Below are 21,040 nucleotides of genomic sequence, written 5' to 3' on the forward strand. Positions count from 1 at the left end.
GTTGATTTAACTCCAAAGAGTGTGGCACTAAATAAACCCTGGGAAAAAGCTGAAATCAACTCTGTTGGAGTTCATTTAATAGGTGGTTGCTATGACGTTGTTATGGCTACAGAGTTACAAGGTGAATGCAACTGCATTTCAAACAGATGCCACAGTGTTTTCAAGTGGTGGGATTGAAACCCAATGTGGTATTTTGTAATAAAGTATTTATAACATGTATTTTTAACCTGGGCATATTAACGTGAGGGTCGACCTGGCACAGGACATTACATCGCCATCACCATTAATGCACAAACAAGATATAAATCTTTGTAAACACACAACAAAGCTGATAAGCAGGACTAAATTAAATATATAAATAAATTCATAAATAAATAAACAAGCAAATTATAAGATGATTTTTACAAGATGAATATGAGCCTGAATGCATACACACACACACCCACACCACACCACACACACCCACACCACACCACACCACACACACCCACACACCTACTTAAAGAGGGATGGACTGGATGAACATCTGTTGGCTCAGTAGGGAATAAAGGAGCAAGAGAAAAATCTGTTGGAGCCTGACGCTGAAACAACTGATTAGGCACTCGAACGTTACAGCCCGTGCCAATGTTGAAACAACACAGCGGCTCCGTGGCCGCTTGGCTGAGAGGAGAGCAGGTGCTGGTGGAGCTTGCAGGAGTCTAGTCATTATTCCCAGGCTGAGGAAGAACCTGAACCGTGCTGGTCTCGCGAGAGCTTCACAGGTTACTAGCAAGGAGCATCAACCACAGCGCTAACATCCACAACTGAGGCGCTAACTGTGCCACTGTGAAATTACTTTTACTAAGATTTATGTGAAGAACACAGGTTGAGTGTGAGTACAGTGTTCTCACAATAAATGCACAATTGTCTAGCAGTCAACGATCTCTCACCAGAAAGGACACTGCCCAAAATTAGACCCTTAAAAAAAAAGAGAGCATTACTGTTGGGCAGCAGGCCTAATACGGAGAGATGCAGATGCATGCCAACTGAGGCAACTTAGGGTTTGTTCATTTTTAATGTTTCAATTTTTGTGATTACAGCTTTACAATTTATTTTTTATGTAATTAACAGCCTGCACTTGACATAAAAGGACAAAACTGTAATAGCATTGCACCCTAAAGGAGGAGAAAAAAAAAAAAAAACACATTCGTTGATATGGTAACATCCTGTAAAATTTAACATCCACTAAAATCCACTGCTTAGACTTTACAGTATATCCACAATTCCAAAAAAGGTTAGGATTCTATGAAAAATGCAGATAAATGTAAATGAGAACAGAATACAATGATTTGCATTTTTGCATTTTTGTAAAACCTAAAGCATTTTAGAGAGCAAAAATCAGCAAAAAAAATTAATTAATTAAATAAAAATGTTCATCAAAGAAAAAAAATAAGACGTCGGAGATATCACAATATTTACAGTACATATCATCAAGAGATTTATAGTATGTATGTATGTAGAAATCCCTGTGGATGCTGGTGATCTTCAGGCCCTCAGGTGGCGTTTCATTAAAACTCCACTAATTTTGTACTAGAAATCACTGCATGGTCTCAGAAATGACAGTCTGTTAACACAGGCCACCTTCCAATCCATGAATGCTCTGGACTTCTCTGGACCAGAGCTTATTAAAACAGTAAAAAAGTAAAAACTCTGGTCAGATAAATCAAATGAACCCCATCAATGTTTCCTGATGTTGTTCACCATTTGTTGTATCGTACAAAAAAAAAAAACGTGTCTATGAGATTCATAATTGCATTCACTTGAATTTATATTCATTTTTATTTACATTTTAAACAGTGTCGACGTTTATGGAATTGTGGTTGTAAAAATACCTTCTGAATTTTTAACGTTTAATTGTGTAACACAAATTGACTTTCAGTGACTCCCCAACACACACCCCTTAAAAGCCTCACTATTCAACATTCGACATTCTTACTCTTCACCTTCTTTGTTTTATCTGTCTTTTCTCCTCTGTTCTTCTTATCTCTTCCCTCCAAGCCTTTCTTTCCAGAGTCTCGGTCAGCACAGTCCTGCTCTGTGGTCAGAGACAGAGTGGGAGCATTCATCATCTGAGCTCTCCAAATAAAGACATGGCAGACTGGACCAGATCGATAACCTGTTAGTGACCAGCATGACTCTCATGTCAGGCAATCATCCGACAGCTGGAACAGACCAGGGCATCTGTTATAGACTGCGGTCTATGAGGGACAAAAAATGACCACAAAAAACATGTTCAATACAAGAGCCTCACACACACACACACACACACACACACACACCACTCACACACAGAGTAAAGGTGAACACCATGTCCAGAGCAAAGACACAGCCGAACCGTTTCTACACTGTTTCAGGGCACGTACTAATGACCTTTGAGACGGAGCACAAATATTGGCCTGACAGCACCATAAACACAATATTTAGCCTGGCTGTAAATAACCAAGCCAAACACAACACTGTCAACCTTCTACAGCTTATTCAGGCTGGACAGCAAACAGAGCTCAGTGCTAATATGAACACAGGTCATTGTTCTGCTCTTTTACTGAAATAACTTTTACTAATAGTATCAAATATTGCCAGCAATAAACCTTTTTGTGTCAACATACATGGGGCTGTTTCTGGATTATGTGCAAAACTGCATAAGACAAGCAACAACCAATAAAAACAGGAGGCCATAAACCCTTCAAAAACCCTTTAAACTCACAAATGTGAAGCCACCATTCTATCATACCTACTAAAATGAGAAAATAAATGGTTGACCTGCATGGTGTATGCTTTAGTTTGAACTTAGATATTTTAGCTGGTCTACCCGAATGAAAAAGCTTTTTTTTTTCTTTAAAATGTAATGGATTTTCTGACCAAATTAACCATGACATAACCAGTGGGAACAAGTTGGTTGATGAGCATAATCTACCAGCATGGCTAGGTTTCATGGTTTGCTGGTTACCCAGCATAATCTACCAGCATGGCTAAGTTTCAAGTTTGTATTAACAAGGTGGTGACCAACATAACCAAAACATGCCCACTATAATCAAGCTGTTTGTAAAGTATGACCACGCTGGTCCAAAAATATAGCTCTATATCATTGTAGGGTCTTGTAGGGTTTGATTGTTGGAACTGTGTTCCAAACCCTGCTCTGTTTTCTGGTCTAAGACCAAACTCATTGACCAGCGTTACCATTATGAGAAAGCTGATTGACCAATCTGACAATGCTGGTTCAACAAGTATGATCTGCAGAGCTTCCAAAGTGTAATTCTTAATTCAGTTTTTTGGTCAAGAGCCAAACTGGTAAATCAGTTAATAGGGTATGCTTTTTACATGATTACTTGCTTTAAAACCACCTTGACCTTGATCAGTTGTAAGCTGAAGCTTGTTCTCCTGATGAAACGCTAAAAAATCCATATGTCCTGGAATGATGCTCAGTATGTTATGTAAGAGTACTCTCACTTGCTTTACTCATTTCATCTTTTCTAGAACGGACAAAGCCCTCGTGTCACTGATGTCCCTTTACATAATCCATCCCCCCCTTCTGATTTCCAGCCCCTCACTCAACCCTCTCTCACACAGCCATTTAAGCTAATATCACATGAGTGTCTGTCTACACCACCATCCCCACTTATACCCACAATCTGATGAACAGAGAGAGAGAGAGAGAGAGAGAGAAGAAAGAGATGAGCAGTGAAATCCAATTAAGGTTAATGACACAGGAAAGACCTGAACAGGCAGAAAAAAGACTAACACTGTACTGGTAACAGTAGAGTGTGTGCATTAATGAATGGAATGGTTGGGAAGAGGTTATGGGTGATAGTAGTTGGGAAGAGGGGGTGTGTGATTGTAGTTGGGAAGAGGGTGTGTGTATGATGGTAGTTAGATGGATAGTTTTATGATGTTGGGAAGAGGGTGTGTGTATGATGGTAGTTAGACGGATGGGTTTGTAATGTTGGGAAGAGGGTGTGTGTGATGGTAGTTAGATGGATGGGTTTGTGATATTGGGAAGAGAGTGTGTGATGGTAGTTGGGAAGAGGGTGTGTGTATGATGGTAGTTAGACGGATGGTTTGTGATGTTGGGAAGAGGGTGTGTGTGATGGTAGTTGGGAAGAGGGTGTGTGTATGATGGTAGTTAGACGGATAGTTTTATGATGTTGGGAAGAGGGTGTGTGTATGATGGTAGTTAGACGGATGGGTTTGTGATGTTGGGAAGTGAGTGTGTGATGGTAGTTGGGAAGAGGGTGTATGTATGATGGTAGTTAGACGGATGGTTTGTGATGTTGGGAAGAGGGTGTGTGTGATGGTAGTTGGGAAGAGGGTGTGTGTATGATGGTAGTTAGACGGATGGTTTGTGATGTTGGGTGTGTGGGGGGGTTTGGGGGAGGACTATTATCTCCTGCTTTAAACTCCCAGATGTGGCAGAATTTCTGTGCTTGCCAGACTCCTGCTGCTAATGCAATCTCACAACTCTGTTAATTCAGAGTCATCATTGTTCATTCAGAGAGAGAGAGAGAGAGAGATAGAGAGAGATAGAGATAGAAAGAGTGAGAGAGAGAAAGAGATATGGTATTAGAAAGATGGCAAGAGAGAGACATGGTAAGAGAGAAGAAGTACGTCAAAGGGAGAGAAAGGTACAGAGAGAAAGAAAGAGAGGCACGAGAGAGAGAGAGAGATGTGTGTGTGAGAGATGGAAAAATAAATAGAAAAAGAAAGCGCAGAGGTGAAGAAGATGCTGGCATTTTGGCTCAAGTGTAGGAGGACAGAAATATGTAAAGAAACAGATACGGAGAGAAAAAGAGAGGGAGAGGGAGGGTGGAGAGAAAGGAGAAGAGAAGATTAACAGTGAAAGAACTGTAATAGTGAGAAAGGAGAAGAAAGGAAGAGAGGGAAAAAGAGCAGAGGTGAGCAAGATAAGGGTTTTTTAGTTCAAAAGTCAGAGAAGGTGAGAAAAGAAGACAACTAGAGAAAAAATAGAGGAAGAGGAAAAGAAAGAAAGATAGAGAGAAGAGAACAAAAGTGATGGAAGATCAGGGCATTTTAGGTTAAGAGTTGGAGAAAGAGATTGAAATAAAGATGATGGCAATAAAAAAGAGAGGAAAAAAGAGGTAGAGCCACAAAAAGAAAAAAAAGTGAGAGGGAAAACAAATGTGAGAAAAATAAATGCATGGTAGAAAAAAGTGAGAGAGGGAGAGAGAATTTAAAAATATGAGAAGAAAGAGAGACAAAGAGAGATGAACAAGATAGAAAGAAAGAGATAATAGAGAATAAAGACAGCAAAGGTGATCAAGATGAGGGAATGAATTAAAAGTTAGAGGAAGAAGAAGACATGTTGTCAAGGAAAGAGAGAGAGAAAGAGAAAAGAAGAGAAAAAAAGGAGTGAATGCATGACAGAAAAAAATGAGAGAAGGAGAGATTAAAAAGATGAGAAGAATGGAAAGAGAGGAAGAGGTGAAGACATGACTAGAGGTGAGGAAGATGAGTATGTTAGTCCAAGAGTGGAATCAGAAGAGAAAAAGAGGTGACAGAGGGTGAGAAAAGGAGAGAATAATAAACAAAAAGAAAGGAGGAGGAATAAAAGAGACAAGCAATGAAGAAAGAAAGAAAGGTATAGAGAAAAGCGAGGACAAAAGTGATGAAGATGAAGACACGCTAGCTTAAGAGTTGGAGGAAGAGATTAAAATGAAGATGATGGCAATGAGAAAGAGAACGAATGAGAAAGGGAGAGCAATAATGAGAAAAAAGAGTGAGAGACGGAGAGAGGGGAAGAGAGGACGAGATGAAAAAGAAAGTCCAAGAGTTAGGGATCAGAAGAAAGAAATAGGTGAGAATTAGAGTGCGAAAGCAATGAAGAGGAAAAAAAAAAGAGTGAGAGAGAGGGGAAGTGAGGAAGAGATGGAAAAAGGAGCAGAGGTGAGAAAGATGAGGGTATGTTAGTCCAAGAGTGGGACCAGAAGAGAGCAATAGATGAGAGAGGGTGAGAAAAAAAAACTATAGCGGGGGAAAAAGAGAGAAAAAATGGAGTATGAAAGCGATAGAGAGAATAGAGAGAGCAAAAGTAATTAAGATGAGGGCATGCTAGCTTAAAAGTTAGAGGAAGAAGAAGACATGATGTCAAGGAGAAGAAGAGAGAGAAAGAGAGAAAAAGAGGAAGCAATAGCATTGTGGCAAGAAAGAGGGAAGGGGAGGGGTCTGGATATGCATGTAGAAGTTATTTATATAGCCAGTAAAGCGCAAAACAACACATTCCCTGTCTCTCACACACATTCCCAAAAAACTTCAAGAGCTCCTGGCTCCCATCTGGAGAAACCCACAGCGGCAATTAGGGACGCCTCATCGTCTTGAGGTTAATTAAATCCTCTCCAACGCCGGTGCGAGAGGAACGACTACACTACCCAGAGATCAGCGAGGCGGCGGTTGCGTGTTGTGTTTGTGAGAGCGTGTAATTTCCTGTGGCGAGAGGATAATGCATGACCCTCGCCCGGCTCTAAAGCACTGCTGATGACTCGTGTGAATACCTCTCCAAAGGGTTCCACCGTGATATTGGCATAGCTTGGGCTGCAATTTAAAAGACAAAAGAGTCACTACTTAGTATGCACGACATTCGCCCGTGCCATTTACTAACGTACGGGGCCAATTACGGCACAGGCCCCGATTCATTCCACTGGCAAACCCTGAGTTTAAGACATATCATGCCAATTCCACTGTCGGATTTACGCCCCGGCAGCGGGCAATGCTGCTGCAGAAGAGGAGAACATAAAAGAGGAAAAAGCCTCTGAATCTGTCTCAGAGAATATGCGCTAAGTGTTTAGACCACGATTTAGCCTGCATTAAACAATAAGCACTTTCTAACAATGTTCATCCACATCCTAAACGCCAATCGCAAGAGCAAGAGCAGTTAGCAGCGAGCCGGGCGTCATTAGGAACCTATTACAGGGATGTTGGTGACCACAGAGAGCCTGTGAAACAGTAAAACAGTAAAACAGTAAAACGAGCAGCTTACCGTTGTCTGTGGCCATGAAGACTGCACTGTAGCGATTGTTATGCACGTGTGGAGACTCGCGATCCAGCGTAGCTGTGGTGTTGACCATGCCTTTGACCGGGTTCACACTCAGCCAGCCTGCAGGGTCTCGCAGCACACCGTACCTGCGGAGGAGGGGGAGCGCCAGATAACAGAAGATATACACATGATCACACAGACACACACCAGGCCCAAGGCCTTTTCACAGCTCACACAGATCAATACCGCCTTCAAAGCGCCTCTCAGCCTTAAAGCGATAGTTTAGCCAAAACAATCGGATCTACAAATGTCCTTTAAGCCCAGGTGTGCTGGGTGAGGCAAGGTGAACGCTTTAGTGATTGGGCTAACAGCTAACAAGTAATAAAAGTATATAAATGCTGGTTTGCACTTATTTATGCTAATTACGTGTTATAGGGTCCCACCAGAAATTTGGCAACTGAAATGTTTAATTATGTAAGTGAAAAGACTGAATAATTTACATTAAAAATAACTCATTTATTTAAGGAATACTGCAGAGTTTCCTCTAACTTTACGATTTTATTCAGCAGTAGCAGCAGGTCCACACTCTTACCCCTTCCTTCCTCAGAACATTACTGTATACAGTGGACAGCAAGTGTCAGACAAAACTGCACTGCTAAGGCAAATTTTTGACTATAATTGCACTGCTAAGGTAAATGTTTGATAGAATTGCACTGGTCAAGCACATTTTTGACTAGAATTGTACTCTTAAGGTAAATGTTTGACTAGAGTTGTACTGCTGAGAAAAAGTTTAACTAGAACTGCACTGCTAAGGTAAATGTTTGACTGAAATTGCACTGCTGAGTTCCTTTTTTTGACCAGAATTGAACTGCTAAGGTAAATTTGACTAGAATTGCACTGTTAAGGTACAGTAAATTGTTAACTAGAATTGCACTGCTAAGGTAAATGTTGGACATGAATTGTACCACTATGTACATTTTTTTTTACTAGAATTGAACTGCTATTATAAATGTTTGACTAGAATTGCCCTACTGAGGTAAAATTTAGACTAGAATTGCACTGCTGAGGTAAAATTTAGACTAGAATTGCACTGCTATATTAAACATGTTTAGTGATAATTATTGAATTAATGATTATTAAACTGCAGTTTAATACAAAACAAAATACATTTAGGAAGTGGTGAAAAATTACTTTCAGTGAAAAGTTTCATAATTTTGTTTGATTTTGGTAAAACTTTTTTTTTTTGCCCCCCTGCCATTTTAGAATTGTAACAATGTTTCATATAACTATTAGTGTTTAATAATCAGAAGCCCATAAAACATAATAGATAAAAGTTAACACAGCATGATGCTAGGGAATATAGGTATTTGTTAGTACATGTAGCAGAATGGGCTACTAAGCACTATTGTTTCCAGTTTAAAAAAATGTAAAAATAACACAAGTGGAAGCACATGCTGCTACCTTGGATCCTCTCAGTGCTGGGGGCATTATGAGACAGGGTTAAACCTGGATACTGATATTGATCATCCTGCAAGGCTGAAGTTAATTATTCAAGGTTGAAGAAGACCATGGATTACAGGTCAGGAGGGGGCTGGAGAGGCCAGTTGGGGACTTTAAGGCATCACCACATGTATGACATGCGTATAAATGAGTGTTGGGAAAAAAAAAAAGGGGGGGGGGGGTGATTTGCATAGCATGGGCAACACTATGCTATCACCTATTGCTAGTATTGTAAGCCTGTTGGGCGCATCGGCTAAACACACCATATAACTATAACTATATGAACTATAAGTTTGAACTCGTTGTCATGTTTCAATACACCCAAGTCCATTTCACACCAGGTTTCTCTTATAATTTTTTTATGTTTAAACACTGATTTGCCAAACTAGTTGTTGATATGATAAATATAAATCATTTTGCATTCATATGCTAATAGGAAAATCCAACCTTTAATTTGAGAAGCTGGATTTACAAGCAGGCCACGATCTAGTGCTCTTTTTGTCAGATCATCATAAAAAATAGTAGACTTGAGGTTTGTTTGTACCCGCATCTTATATAAATCTAGTCAAAAATAATGCATAACAACAAATACATAACATTCTATACTGATTCTGTGTTCTGTGCTACACCATGTTTAAATATACATTTGACACACAAGTTCCAGAGTTGAGGCGTTCTTTAATCTTCTAGTGCTTCCCACTACTAATTTGTATTTGTATTAATTCTAATATATTCTTATCTTCTAGTTCTCACAGGTGCCTCCACCCTTCGGACAGTGCTGTACATGTTCTCCTGTTTTCCTGTGTACAGCACTTTGGTTCTGAACGTTCTGTCTTTACTTTTATCATTTCAGTGCGTAACGAAAGCTCGCGGGAGTGCCGCGGCTGGATGAGGGATGATGAGTGTGAGTGATGTTGCTTTGTCTCAGTGTGTGCACTGCAGCGTTCAGGCTAAAACCCTGGTGTTACTCTTTCACAGATGAAGCGGTGGAGGGCGAGGGCGCGTGGATTGATGCGAAGGCTGGATGTTTAGAAGCCCACGTAATAAACGACTTGAGGAAAAGCCTTCAGGAGTAATGAGCTATTTAACAGTCGATGATATCTCAGGCATGACCTCTAGCACACTGCTGAAGTTGTGTGCGCGTGAGTGTGCTGGTGCTTGAATTCTCATCTGGGCTCGTGTCAGTGGTTTCTGATTTACAGGGTCATTCAGAGACAAACGCACAAAAAGGAAATGTGGAGCGCTCAGCTTCTATCGCTCTCTCAGCAAACCCAGCAAGACTTTCAAAACGCGAGAGACTGATGGCCGGCTTTGGGTTTCAAAAGCTTAAGGTGTAGCAAATGTATGGCCTTAAAAAAGGGTCTATTTTCTACCCTTTTTAGCATGCTAAACTTCTGGTTATGTACTGTAAAAAAATGTCTGTAAAAACTAATTTGTAGTAAGAAAAATGTTAGGTTTAAAAGTTAATTAAAGGTGTCCTTCAGCTAAAATCTACTTTTTTTTGTTTTTCGTGAAATGCTATAGGTCTGAGTTGTATATGGATGCTGCACGTGAAACTATTCCTTAACCTCCACTGTCTGCAGTAGCTAGTAAAAGAAAATATTCAGAAAAACAAGTCGGAAAAGTACTGCGTCTACGTCCATCCGTGAATTAGTATACATGGCCTCGCCCACGTTGGCTTGCCACCGTCCACAGGTTCGGGAGCTAACAGCTTTAGAAACAGCCTGGCAGTTTGTTCCTGTGTTATTTGTGCAAATAACACATCAGTGTCTTTAAAGTTCCCTTTTACCTTGTTAATTTACAGTGTGTCCCTGCTCAGAGTAAGCACAATTCATCATCCCATGTCATTTAAAAGGCATCTTTTTTTTTTTTATAATGCGGCTGCCTTTTGCCCACCTTGACTGAATGTGATTTGTTTGTGTTAAATCACAGTGCCTCAGAGGGGAGGGCAAAATAACATTAATCAATAATATCATGTTTAACCCTCTCTCTCCCACTGACCTCAAATATCACTTAATAAAACACTACGCTACCTCAGAGAACCCTCCCTGATACTGTGTATCACTTGGAAATACATATAATAGCACACAAAGGACATATGTTACATGTATAACACTGCTTTCAATAACATGACCCCCTTTTAAACCCTTTAAAAATCCTATATTAAATATGCAGCTCTGGAAAAATGAGTTTCTTTGGTTTTACCATCAAACAAAGTTAAATTGCTTGGTGGCAAAGTTATCCAAAAGCAATGTGTAAGACTGGTGAAGGAGATTTTGATTTCTGAATTCTTAAAACTTTATGAATATGAAAAGGTTTTCTTACCTATAAATAGCAAAATCAGAGAAACTGAAGTGGTGTCTTAATTTTTTCCAGAGCTGTATATTTTGATATATATTTTCTTTTGTGAGCAAAGTAACTTAGACCTTGTACACTAGACTGTAGAACAAAGTATGGATCTATATTTCTTCTGGATATATACATATCATATATGTGCATAGATTTTGAAATACATTTATCATACGTCATATTACAAGAAATAGTATCATGTCCCATGACTTTTGCCAAAGGATGTGATTTCGGCTGGAGTTTGCAAGGACAGTTCTAGCCAGAAACTGCCAGCCATGGTCATTAGCACCCACTGCACTACTTAAGTGTTCACTTATATTACATTGTAGATTGATGATTGTTGAATAAACAACTTTGGAAATTAACTATTGCATTACTCTGATAATTCACAAGGAAACACCTCACAACTTATGCAGATGAGGGCGTTTCTAAGCTGTTCCCTGAAGTAGCGTGTTCATGCTCATGTTCATGATTTGTATAGTCATATTCCAGGATGTAGCAGTATATAGATATATAGGTGATTTCTGTATGAAAGAAAAAACAAGGAAACTTGAATTTTTGCATGACTTAAGCCATTTAAAACTGTGTAAAAGCCTCAGCCGAAGTGAATTCCCTCTGCTTTGTAAGTCATTGGCAATGTGCTCAGTGGAGCGTGAGCAAACTGGCGAACAATGGAATCTACTGCAGCTTATCAGCCCCTGCGCCGCGGACGTCTTACTTCCTTCACCCCGCTGTTTTAGCATGCAGGCTATAAGGATCCATCAGGTTTTGGCACCAGTAAGAGCTTTCACATTTTCACATTTTTACAGCTGAATAGCTGCAGCTTTGCAATCGCAAAATGTGAAGATGCTACTGTATCATGGGGGCCCTCCATCTATCACTCCCACTCATCCTCACAAACCTCACTGCACACACACACACAAATCACTTGCATATCCCAGAGCCCATGTGTATGTATGTTTGTGTCTGTGTGTGTCTGTGAGTGTGTGTTCATGTGTGTGTGTGTGTGTGTGTGTGTGTGTGTAAGTGAGGTGACACACCTCTCAGTGGTAGACAAATTGTCTCTGAGCCAAAGCTCCTGGCCTAACAGGGCGAGACAAAGCCTCGGGAAATGGCTCTGTAATCAGCCAACACACTCAAGCTCACAATAAGAGAAATGACACGCATACACAATACTCACTCTCCCACACACTCACTTACACACAGTGCTCCCTCTTACACAGAGATCTCACGCTCACTCGCTGTCCTCTTATATACACCCAAATAGCCCAACACTAAAATAACAAACAGAACAATTCATATCTATAGAAACATCCCACTTCTCCTGGATATTGCGGGAGTCTCCTGCTTACTGATAACTCCCTAATGAGAAATGCTGCTTAATCAGACTGAGGGATTCTGAGGTAGAAAGGCATGCAGTCAAGTCTGAATCAAAGTTTAGTATTCCAGCTTTCTGTTACATTAACAAAAATGTTAAAAGCTAAGGACGACATAGCCAAATGTTTATATATACACTGTAAACCCATACGTTGTTTGAACTCAAATGATTTAAGTCTGTTTTACATAAAATTGGATATTTCTAAACTATTTTAAGTTAGTTGAACATTTGTGTCACAATCTATTTGCATACTGGGTGTGTCCAACAGTTTCTGACTAACACTCACCATCAGTGGGTAGTGATTCCCCCTGGGCTACCTTAGAAATAAATCAACTTCACCTTTATTTGTAATAACTTGATGTTTTAATTTATGCTTACTCAAGTTTTCAATCCCCATTACTTAAAAAAAAATTGAGCAAACTGACTGCCTTAAAAACGTTAAGTAAACTCAACTTATCCAGTCTTACAGTATAACAAGTATAAAAAAGTTAAATAAACTTTCCCTTTAGTTGTAATAACTTGATGTTTTAATTTAAGCTAACTTAAGTTTTCATTATCCATTACTTAACTTTTTTAAGGCAACCGGTTTCCTCAAATTTTTGAAGTAAATTCAACTTATCTGAGCTTACAGTGTACATTATCTTGGGAACGTTGTAAAGCAAGATTCTCGCTCTTCCAAAATTTTGCTCTACAAAGTTCCCAAGATTAGTTTAGAACTGGACAGAAAACTGGGCTTTCTCCTATTTTGCACCATGGCCTTGGAATAACCTTCTAAACAAATTACAGCTTAATGAGTTGGTTCTGTGAGGCTGGAAACATGCAATTGCTATTCTTCAATGTCTGTCTTTTTTGTACTCTCATGTTAATCCTTTATTTTTGTTCTAATTGTTTTTATATGTAAACAATTTTGTTGTGATATTCTGTAACTGGAAATGGTGAGCCGTCTTGGCCAGGTCTCCCTCGAAAAAGAGATTCAGATCTCAAGGGACTTCCTGGATAAATAAAAGTTAAAATAAAGGTAAAAGAAAATTGGGCTACTAATATGCTTTTACATCTTCAGTTATTCATGTATTGTATTGTTTAGATTTGTTTTGATTTAGTTAGTCTTTAGTTTTAATCATTCTATTGTTTTCGATTGCCATCAAGTCCATTAGCCTCTTCTAATTTCCCCAGAAATCAAATTGCTACAGTGCACGCAAGCAAGAGAGAAATAAAATGTATGGATGAGTAAAAAATACTTGATGGATTAATTACCGATGGTGGCTAAATGACTGTTAAAGACAAGTTATGGTCAATTAAATCTCTGGACATTTCTTCCAATGAATGCATTCAGCTGAAACCTTTAAGTTGCAACTACTGGTGCAACACAGAGGTACGAATCCACACACACAGCTTGTGTAGTGCCTGCAGAAAAGCACTGGAAAAATAACAGAACACAATGGAGCAGATAAGGATTGACCTGTTGGCACCATGCCTGATTTCAGGTGTAGGTTAGAGAGGTTTAAAGCCCACCAGAAATGATTTGTGGAGTTTCTGGAATGATGATTCTCCACTTAACATTTTTAGGATGGATTGGGGATTTAGAGTTGAGATGCAATGATGATCACCCAACACCCAAAATCTATCATAGAAGGCTTAAATCACCACTCACAATGACTGGTGGCATTTGGCTAGAATTGTCTATGCAAACAGACAAGCAACTCAGAAAATGCAAGTCACATCCATATTCAATGGAAAAGACCACACATGGATACCCAGTAGGTCATTGTAACATTCTTTAGCTTCCACAAAACATGGCAAAAATCATGGGCCCAAAATCATGTCCCGACGGACAGTTCCGGTGGAAACAGGAAAGTTGAGGTGCACATTGAATTCTGCCGTGATTTGGGCAGCCGTGGTTTTATATTTTTTGGATACAATCGGTGTTAGCACCCGAACATCCCTTTCAGACAGCTTCGTCTTGTGTCCACAGTTAATCCTGTTGGATGTGGTTCGACCTTTCTGGTGGTATGCTGACATTACCCTGGATACCGTGGTTCTTGATACATCACAAAGACTTGCTGTCTTGGTCACAGATGTGCCAGCAAGACGTGCACCGACAATTTGTCCTCTTTTGAACTCTGCTATAATGTTGTGTGCATTGCAATATTGTGAGCAAAACTGTGCTCTTACCCTGCTAATTGAACCTTCACACTCTGCTCTTCCTTCACACACTGGTGTAATGTGCAATTAATGAAGATTGGCCACCAGGCTGGTCTAATTTATTCATGAAACCTGCCACACTAAAATGACAGGTGTTTCAGTTTCATCGTCCAACCCCTGTACAGTGCCCTCCATAATTATTGGCACCCCTGGTTAAGATGTGTTCTTTAGCGTCTCATAAATTGAGTTTTGTTCAAAATAATATAGGACCACGATGGAAAAAAAGAGTAAAATACAACCTTTAACTCAAGTGAATTTATTCAGTAGGAAAAAAATCCCACATTAAGAAATAATTATTTAACATCAAATCATGTGTGCCACAATTATTAGCACCCCTGATGTTAATACTTTGTACAACCCCCTTTTGCCAACAAAACAGCACCTAATCTTCTCCTGTAATGTTTCACAAGATGGGAGAATACAGAAAGAGGGATCTTTGACCATTCCTCTTTGCACATTCTCTCTAAATCATCCAACGACCTGGGTCCTCTCCTCTGCACTCTCCTCTTCAGCTCACCCCACAGGTTTTCAATGGGCTTGAGGTCTGGGGACTGAGATGGCCATGGGAGGAGCTTGATTCTGTGTGCGGTGAACCATTTCTGTGTAGATTTGGCAGTAGATTTTAGAGCATTCATGATGCCATGCACCCTAACAAGGTTCCCAGGGCCTTTAGAAGAGAAACAGGCCCACAGCATCACTGATCCCCCGCCATATTTCACAGTGGGCATGAGGTGCTTTTCTGCATACTCAGCTCTTGTGTTACGCCAGACCCACTTAGAGCATTTGTTGCCAAAAAGCTCTATCTTTGTTTCATCTGACCAAAGCACACGGTCCCAGTTGAAGTCCCAGTACCGCTTAGCAAACTCCAAACGTTTGCGTTTATGATTGTGAGTGAGAAATGGTTTCTTCCGTGCGTGCCTCCCAAACAGCTTCTTGGCATGTAGATAGCGCCTGATGGTTGTTTTGGAGACTTTGTGACCCCAAGAAGCTACCATTTGTTGCAATTCTGTAACAGTGAGCTTTGGGGAACTTTTTATTTCTCTTATCATCCTCCTCACTGTGCGTGGTGGCAAAATAAACTTGCGTCCTCGTCCAGGCTTGTTTACCACTGTTCCAGTTGTTTTAAACTTCTTAATAATTCCTCTGACAGTAGATATGGACAGGTGTAGGCGAGTAGCGATTTTCTTGTAGCCATTGCCTGACTTGTGAAGGTCAACACACATCTGCCTCACTTGAATGGTATGTTCCTTTGTCTTTCCCATGTTGAAGATAAATGGCCTCTGTGTCACGTCATATTTATACCCCAGGGAAACAGGAAGTTGTGAATTACTAATTAAATGTTCCTACATACTCTGATCAACTTCGTAAACTACTGTAGAAGTGACAGAAATACTTTTATTAAATTTATTTCCTAAGAATTGTTAGGGGTGCCAATAATTGTGGAACAGGTGATTTTATGAAGAATAATTATTTCTTAGTCAGGGATTTTATTTCCCCCTTAAAATTTACTTGAGTTAAAGGTTGGACTTTACTTTTTTTTCCCATCGTGGTCCTATATTATTTTGAACAAAACTCAATTTATGAGAAGCTAAAGAACACATCTTAACCAGGGGTGCCAATAATTATGGAGGGCACTGTATATGGTACCTGCCAAATTACTTACGGCATATCAGTGCACTTAACATAAAAAAACCTTGAAAAAGTCCAAAATGTCTGCAATAATGGCTCTGGCTTTAGATTAATGGATTTTGTGTCTTATCCTGGTGTTTTTTGTGTTGTTTTTGTACCTTTTCACATTGTCGCTGTCGTGCAAAAACTTTGGATATATACTAGAGAGGTTCATGAAGGCAGGGAGGTGGTGTTGCCACCCTGAAATGAGTTTTTGCAGGGTGGTATATCTGCCCTAAAATTTGTTGTTGCAATTCCCTTACATAGACAAAGTTCTAGGGCAAACAATACAGACACTCAACAAAATCTCTCCCTAACACACATACACACACACACACACACACACACACACACACACACACACACAGAAATCTTAAATGCAGAATGATATTACGGCAGCACTGCTCTCACAGGCGACTAACCTCCCCATTTCCTCCCTATCTCCCGACAATAAAAACACATCTTGTGTGTTGTGTCTCGACTTATCAGCGTTTTATCCCAACACTTCCCTAGGAAATGTGCTCTTATGCATGAAGACAAGCTCATCTTTGAGAAACAAGCTAGCATGAGATTATCATCACGCCGCTCTGGGTCCAAACACCCCGCTCTCAGATTCAGATGCGCTACTGAGCTGTTTGTAAAATCATTTGCTCTACACTGATGAAATCTCTTCGGTTGCGGTGGAAGCGGTGAAGCCGTGCAGTCTGCAGAGACTGGCTCATTTTTATGTGTCTGGAGACGACTGGAATGTACAGGAAGATGATTTATACAGAAGATACCGGGTTCCACCTGACTGTGACTTTAATTCGAATTCGGAGAAAACAGTATGCTAAACTGTCCCAGTAGGAGCGCTGATATATGGATGCATACTTTCAGACACAGGCGGATTTAAAGTATAGTAACTTAAGTGATTGGTGCATTGTAGTGTCAGTTATACCATAGTCTTACAGATATTTTCAGGACAATGCAAAGAGAAAACCAACACCCAGTATATACAGGAGTTGGACAATGAAACTGAAACACCTGTCATTTTAGTGTGGGTGGTTTCATGGCTAAATTTGACCAGCCTGGTGGCCAATCTTCATTAATTACACATTGCACCAGTAAGAGCAGAGTGTGAAGGTTCAATTAGCAGGGTAAGAGCACAGTTTTGCTCAAAATATTGCAATGCACACAACATTATGTGTGACATACCAGAGTTCAAAAAAAGACAAATTGTTAGTGCACGTCTTGCTGGCGCGTCTGTGACCAAGACAGCAAGTCTTTGTGATGTATCAAGAGTCACGGTATCCAGGATAATGTCAGCATACCACCAAGAAGGACAAACCACATCCAACAGGATTAACTGTGGAAGGAAGCTGTTCGGGATGTTCGGGTGCTAACCCGGATTGTATCCGGCAAAATTCAATGTGCACCTCAACTCTCCTGTTTCCACCGTAACTGTCTGTGGGGACAATAAATTATTGTGGTCTAAAACCAGATGTTTCAGTTTCATTGCCCAACCCCTGTACATCCAGTATATATACAGTTTCATTTCTGTCAGTTGTTTCATTCTGACGATGAGTGTCTATACGTATACACATCTCCATACATTTTTTGAACTTAGGAAGAGATTAGAAATCACTATTTGGTGGAATAACCCTGATTGTTAATCACAGCTTTCACACATCTTGGCATGTTCTCCTCCACCAGTCTTTCACACTGCTTTTGGGTGGCCTTCTGGCACTCCTTGCACAATATTTCAAGCAGTTCAGCTTGGTTTGATGGCTTGTGACCATTCATATTCTCTTGATCACATTCCAGAAGTTTTTTTAATGAGGTCCAGGTCTGGAGATTGACTGTCAACTTAACTGAATGTCATTCAGCAACAGCATGATGACATCAAGTGACCTATAAAAAGAATGGCAAATGGCAGAAGTGAGACAGACTGGTGGAGAGCATGCCAAGATGCATGACAGTGATTAAAATGTGATTAAATATGAGTTATGCCACCAACTATTGATGTATTTAGTTAAAACATTAGTATTGTTGTTTCTAAATGAATATGAGCTTGTTTTCTTTGCATTATTAGAGGAAAAACTGAAAACTTTGCATCTTTTTCATTATTTCTCATTTATTTTCTGTAAATAATTGCTCTAAACGACAATATTTAAATATTTATAGAATAAAACAACAATGTTAATTTTACTCAAGCATATGTCTATAAACAGTAAAATCAAAGAAACTGATAATTTTGAAGTGTCTTTAATTTTTTTGTATGAAAATTACATTTATAATGGAAACATAATACCACAACACCTACAATGGGCATGTAAATACTATTAAAATGATTAAATACAATTATAATATATATTTTTTCCCCTCCTTCTTCTAGTATTTGTGCTGTATATCAAAACTGTGTGCTGAATGAGTGCCAGCTCTAATGCAGTGTTAGCTCATATAACAGTAGTGCAGTAAATAGAGAGGGCCTGGCTCACACACTGGATCATACGGTCTCTGTGTGTGAAAAGTCTTACCAAAACCAACCCACCTCCTTCTGTACACACACACACACACACACACAATCACACACACACACACAGCGCTCTAGTCCATTAGCCTCCTCTCAAGGTCATTAGTGCCTCGTTAAAAAGACATTATGCAAATTGATATCTTATCTATATGGGATACATGATAATTAGGGCCTATCATAAATAATCTGCCAGACGTTTTTCTCATATTTGGAGATGTAATGCGTGTGGTTTCACGTATGCTTGTGTGTGTGTGACTTCAGTGCTTCCATATGTACTGGACACACTCTGATACACACACACACACACACACACACACACACTCTCAGACATCTACAAACACACACACACACACACACACAAAGGAAGACCTTGTGGTAAAAGTCATGTATACTTTTTGCTGGCCTAGTGAAAGGCGCGGTGGAAAGGTGACTTGCCGGCGTTTCTGCTTGACTTGTGGAATTTCTCTGGCTGCGCTGGAAGGCAGGTCCGGATGTGACCCTGCAAAACCCCAGAACTGCACACAATTCTTTTTCTATTTGACATTAGCTATGATAGCTCTCCCCTGAGAAAAGCCAGAGCCAGAGAATAGGAGAGTGCAGTTACTCAGGCATCAGTTTGGGCTTGTTTTTTGTGTGTGTGAGCGAATGTGTGAGTATGTGTGTGTGTGTGTGTGTGTGTGTGAGCACTATTGCTATTTCTATACCAGAGGTTTTGTTTTCCCTGATTCCTGCACTGTGAGATTGTTCTCTACCAGAATATACTGTCTCTGTTCGTGTGTGTGTGTGACAGTAAGCTATGTGTATATGAATGGGTGTATGTAAGCGTGTTGGATGCTTTAGTGTATATTTGTTGTGTTTGTGGTTATACTATACAATACTCAGTGTTACACACTCTCTTATATCCATCTCAGTGCATAATAACCTCACTGCTGGTGCAGTAGTGAGACAGCACAGCTTCACAGATCACACAGCAGCGTGCTGTAAATAACCCTAGTAGCAGTAGGAGTGAAGCGTGATTCACAAACACACATGCAGACAAACACTGGTGTACTAGAATATGTGCAATTCTCTCATTTACAACAGATTTTTTTCTTCTTTTTCTTTTTTTCTACATTGTAAAATAAAAAATTTAAGCTTACAAAACAATACAGGGGCATACATAGATTTATGTAGCAAACAAAAAATACAAAATAAAGTGTTAATCAAACCAGAATATGTTTTATGCTTTCTTTCCATCTGCTCTAAATTTCTTCTTTTTTTTTGGAGATACCAGTTTCTGCTTGACAGCAATGCAAAAAAAAAAAAAAAAAGCACTGTATTACAGTGGATTCAAAAGCAGGTCAAACTAAAACATATAACATCTAGCTTTCTTTTCTTCTCTTCTAAAGTTTTTATTTAGGAGGTTGTTGTTTGATAGCAATGCTAATAAATGCTAATAAGTGCATTCAAAACCATTTCAAGTTAAAACATAAAACGTCTACTTTCACTACTTTTTCTACTTTTAAATTGGCAGAGCTAAACTGCTGTCACCTTAAAGGAGAACTCTGTTGTAAAATTGACTTTGGGTGTAGTAAAACATGATATAAAAGTACTAACCTTTATTCAATAGCACACCTCCGTCCTCCCGCAGCTTTCCAAGATCCAGCAAGTTTGTGCAGTTTGTCCAAACAGGATACAATGGTTTTTTTTTTTCTTTTCATTATTTTGTTTCTAATTTTTTCCCATTTTCTCCCCAATTTACACAGCCAATTACCCAACCCGCTCATTAGGACCCCTATCACTAGTAATGCCCCAACACACCAGGAGGGTGAAGACTAACACATGCCTCCTTCGATACATGTGAAGCCAGCCACCGCTTCTTTTCGAGCTGCTGCTGATGCAGCATTGCCGAGCAGCCAGCGCGCTTGGAGGAAAGCACAGCGGCTTGGTTCCGGTACATCAGCTCACAGATGCCCTGTGCTGTAGACATCACCCTAGGAGTGATGTGTGGAAAGAGCACCATCTACCCACCCAGAGGGAGCAGGGCCAATTTTGCTCCCTTTGAGCGCCGGCAGCTTGATGGCAAAGCTGCATGAGTGGGGGTTCGAACCTGCGACCTCCCGCTCATAGTGGCAGCGCTTAAGACCGCTGGACCACTCTGCGCCCGATAATACGGGTTTTAATGGGGCATATTTTGCCCCTGAAGATAAATCTACTGATCATGACTTATATCATACTTTAAGATGGCGGCGTTCGGAGATTAGGATAAGCTACAGGTTGTAAACAGTGGTTTTTAATACATTTCTTTTGCACTTTGGAAGTTCTAATTGCCTCATTTTAAATGCCAGGGCTCTCCGGATTCTACCAATGAGGTGTAGAGATACTTTGAGCCTGGATAAGGGTGTAAAAAGTGATTTATCTGCAGTGG

General features: G+C 39.9%; 1 protein-coding gene across 1 annotated transcript in view; it reads right to left on the reverse strand.

The window, feature by feature from the left end:
* cdh13 (cadherin 13, H-cadherin (heart)) overlaps window positions 1-21,040 on the reverse strand; it is a 589,258-nt gene that overhangs the window by 40,598 nt on the left and 527,620 nt on the right. Inside the window, exon 11 of the mRNA XM_022679628.2 lies at window positions 7,028-7,170. Coding sequence (XP_022535349.2) covers window positions 7,028-7,170 — 143 coding nt within the window. The remainder of the gene's footprint in view (window positions 1-7,027; window positions 7,171-21,040) is intronic.

This window comes from Astyanax mexicanus, chromosome 9 (genome assembly GCF_023375975.1).
Source record: "Astyanax mexicanus isolate ESR-SI-001 chromosome 9, AstMex3_surface, whole genome shotgun sequence".
In the NCBI taxonomy this organism is placed as follows: domain Eukaryota; kingdom Metazoa; phylum Chordata; class Actinopteri; order Characiformes; family Acestrorhamphidae; genus Astyanax; species Astyanax mexicanus.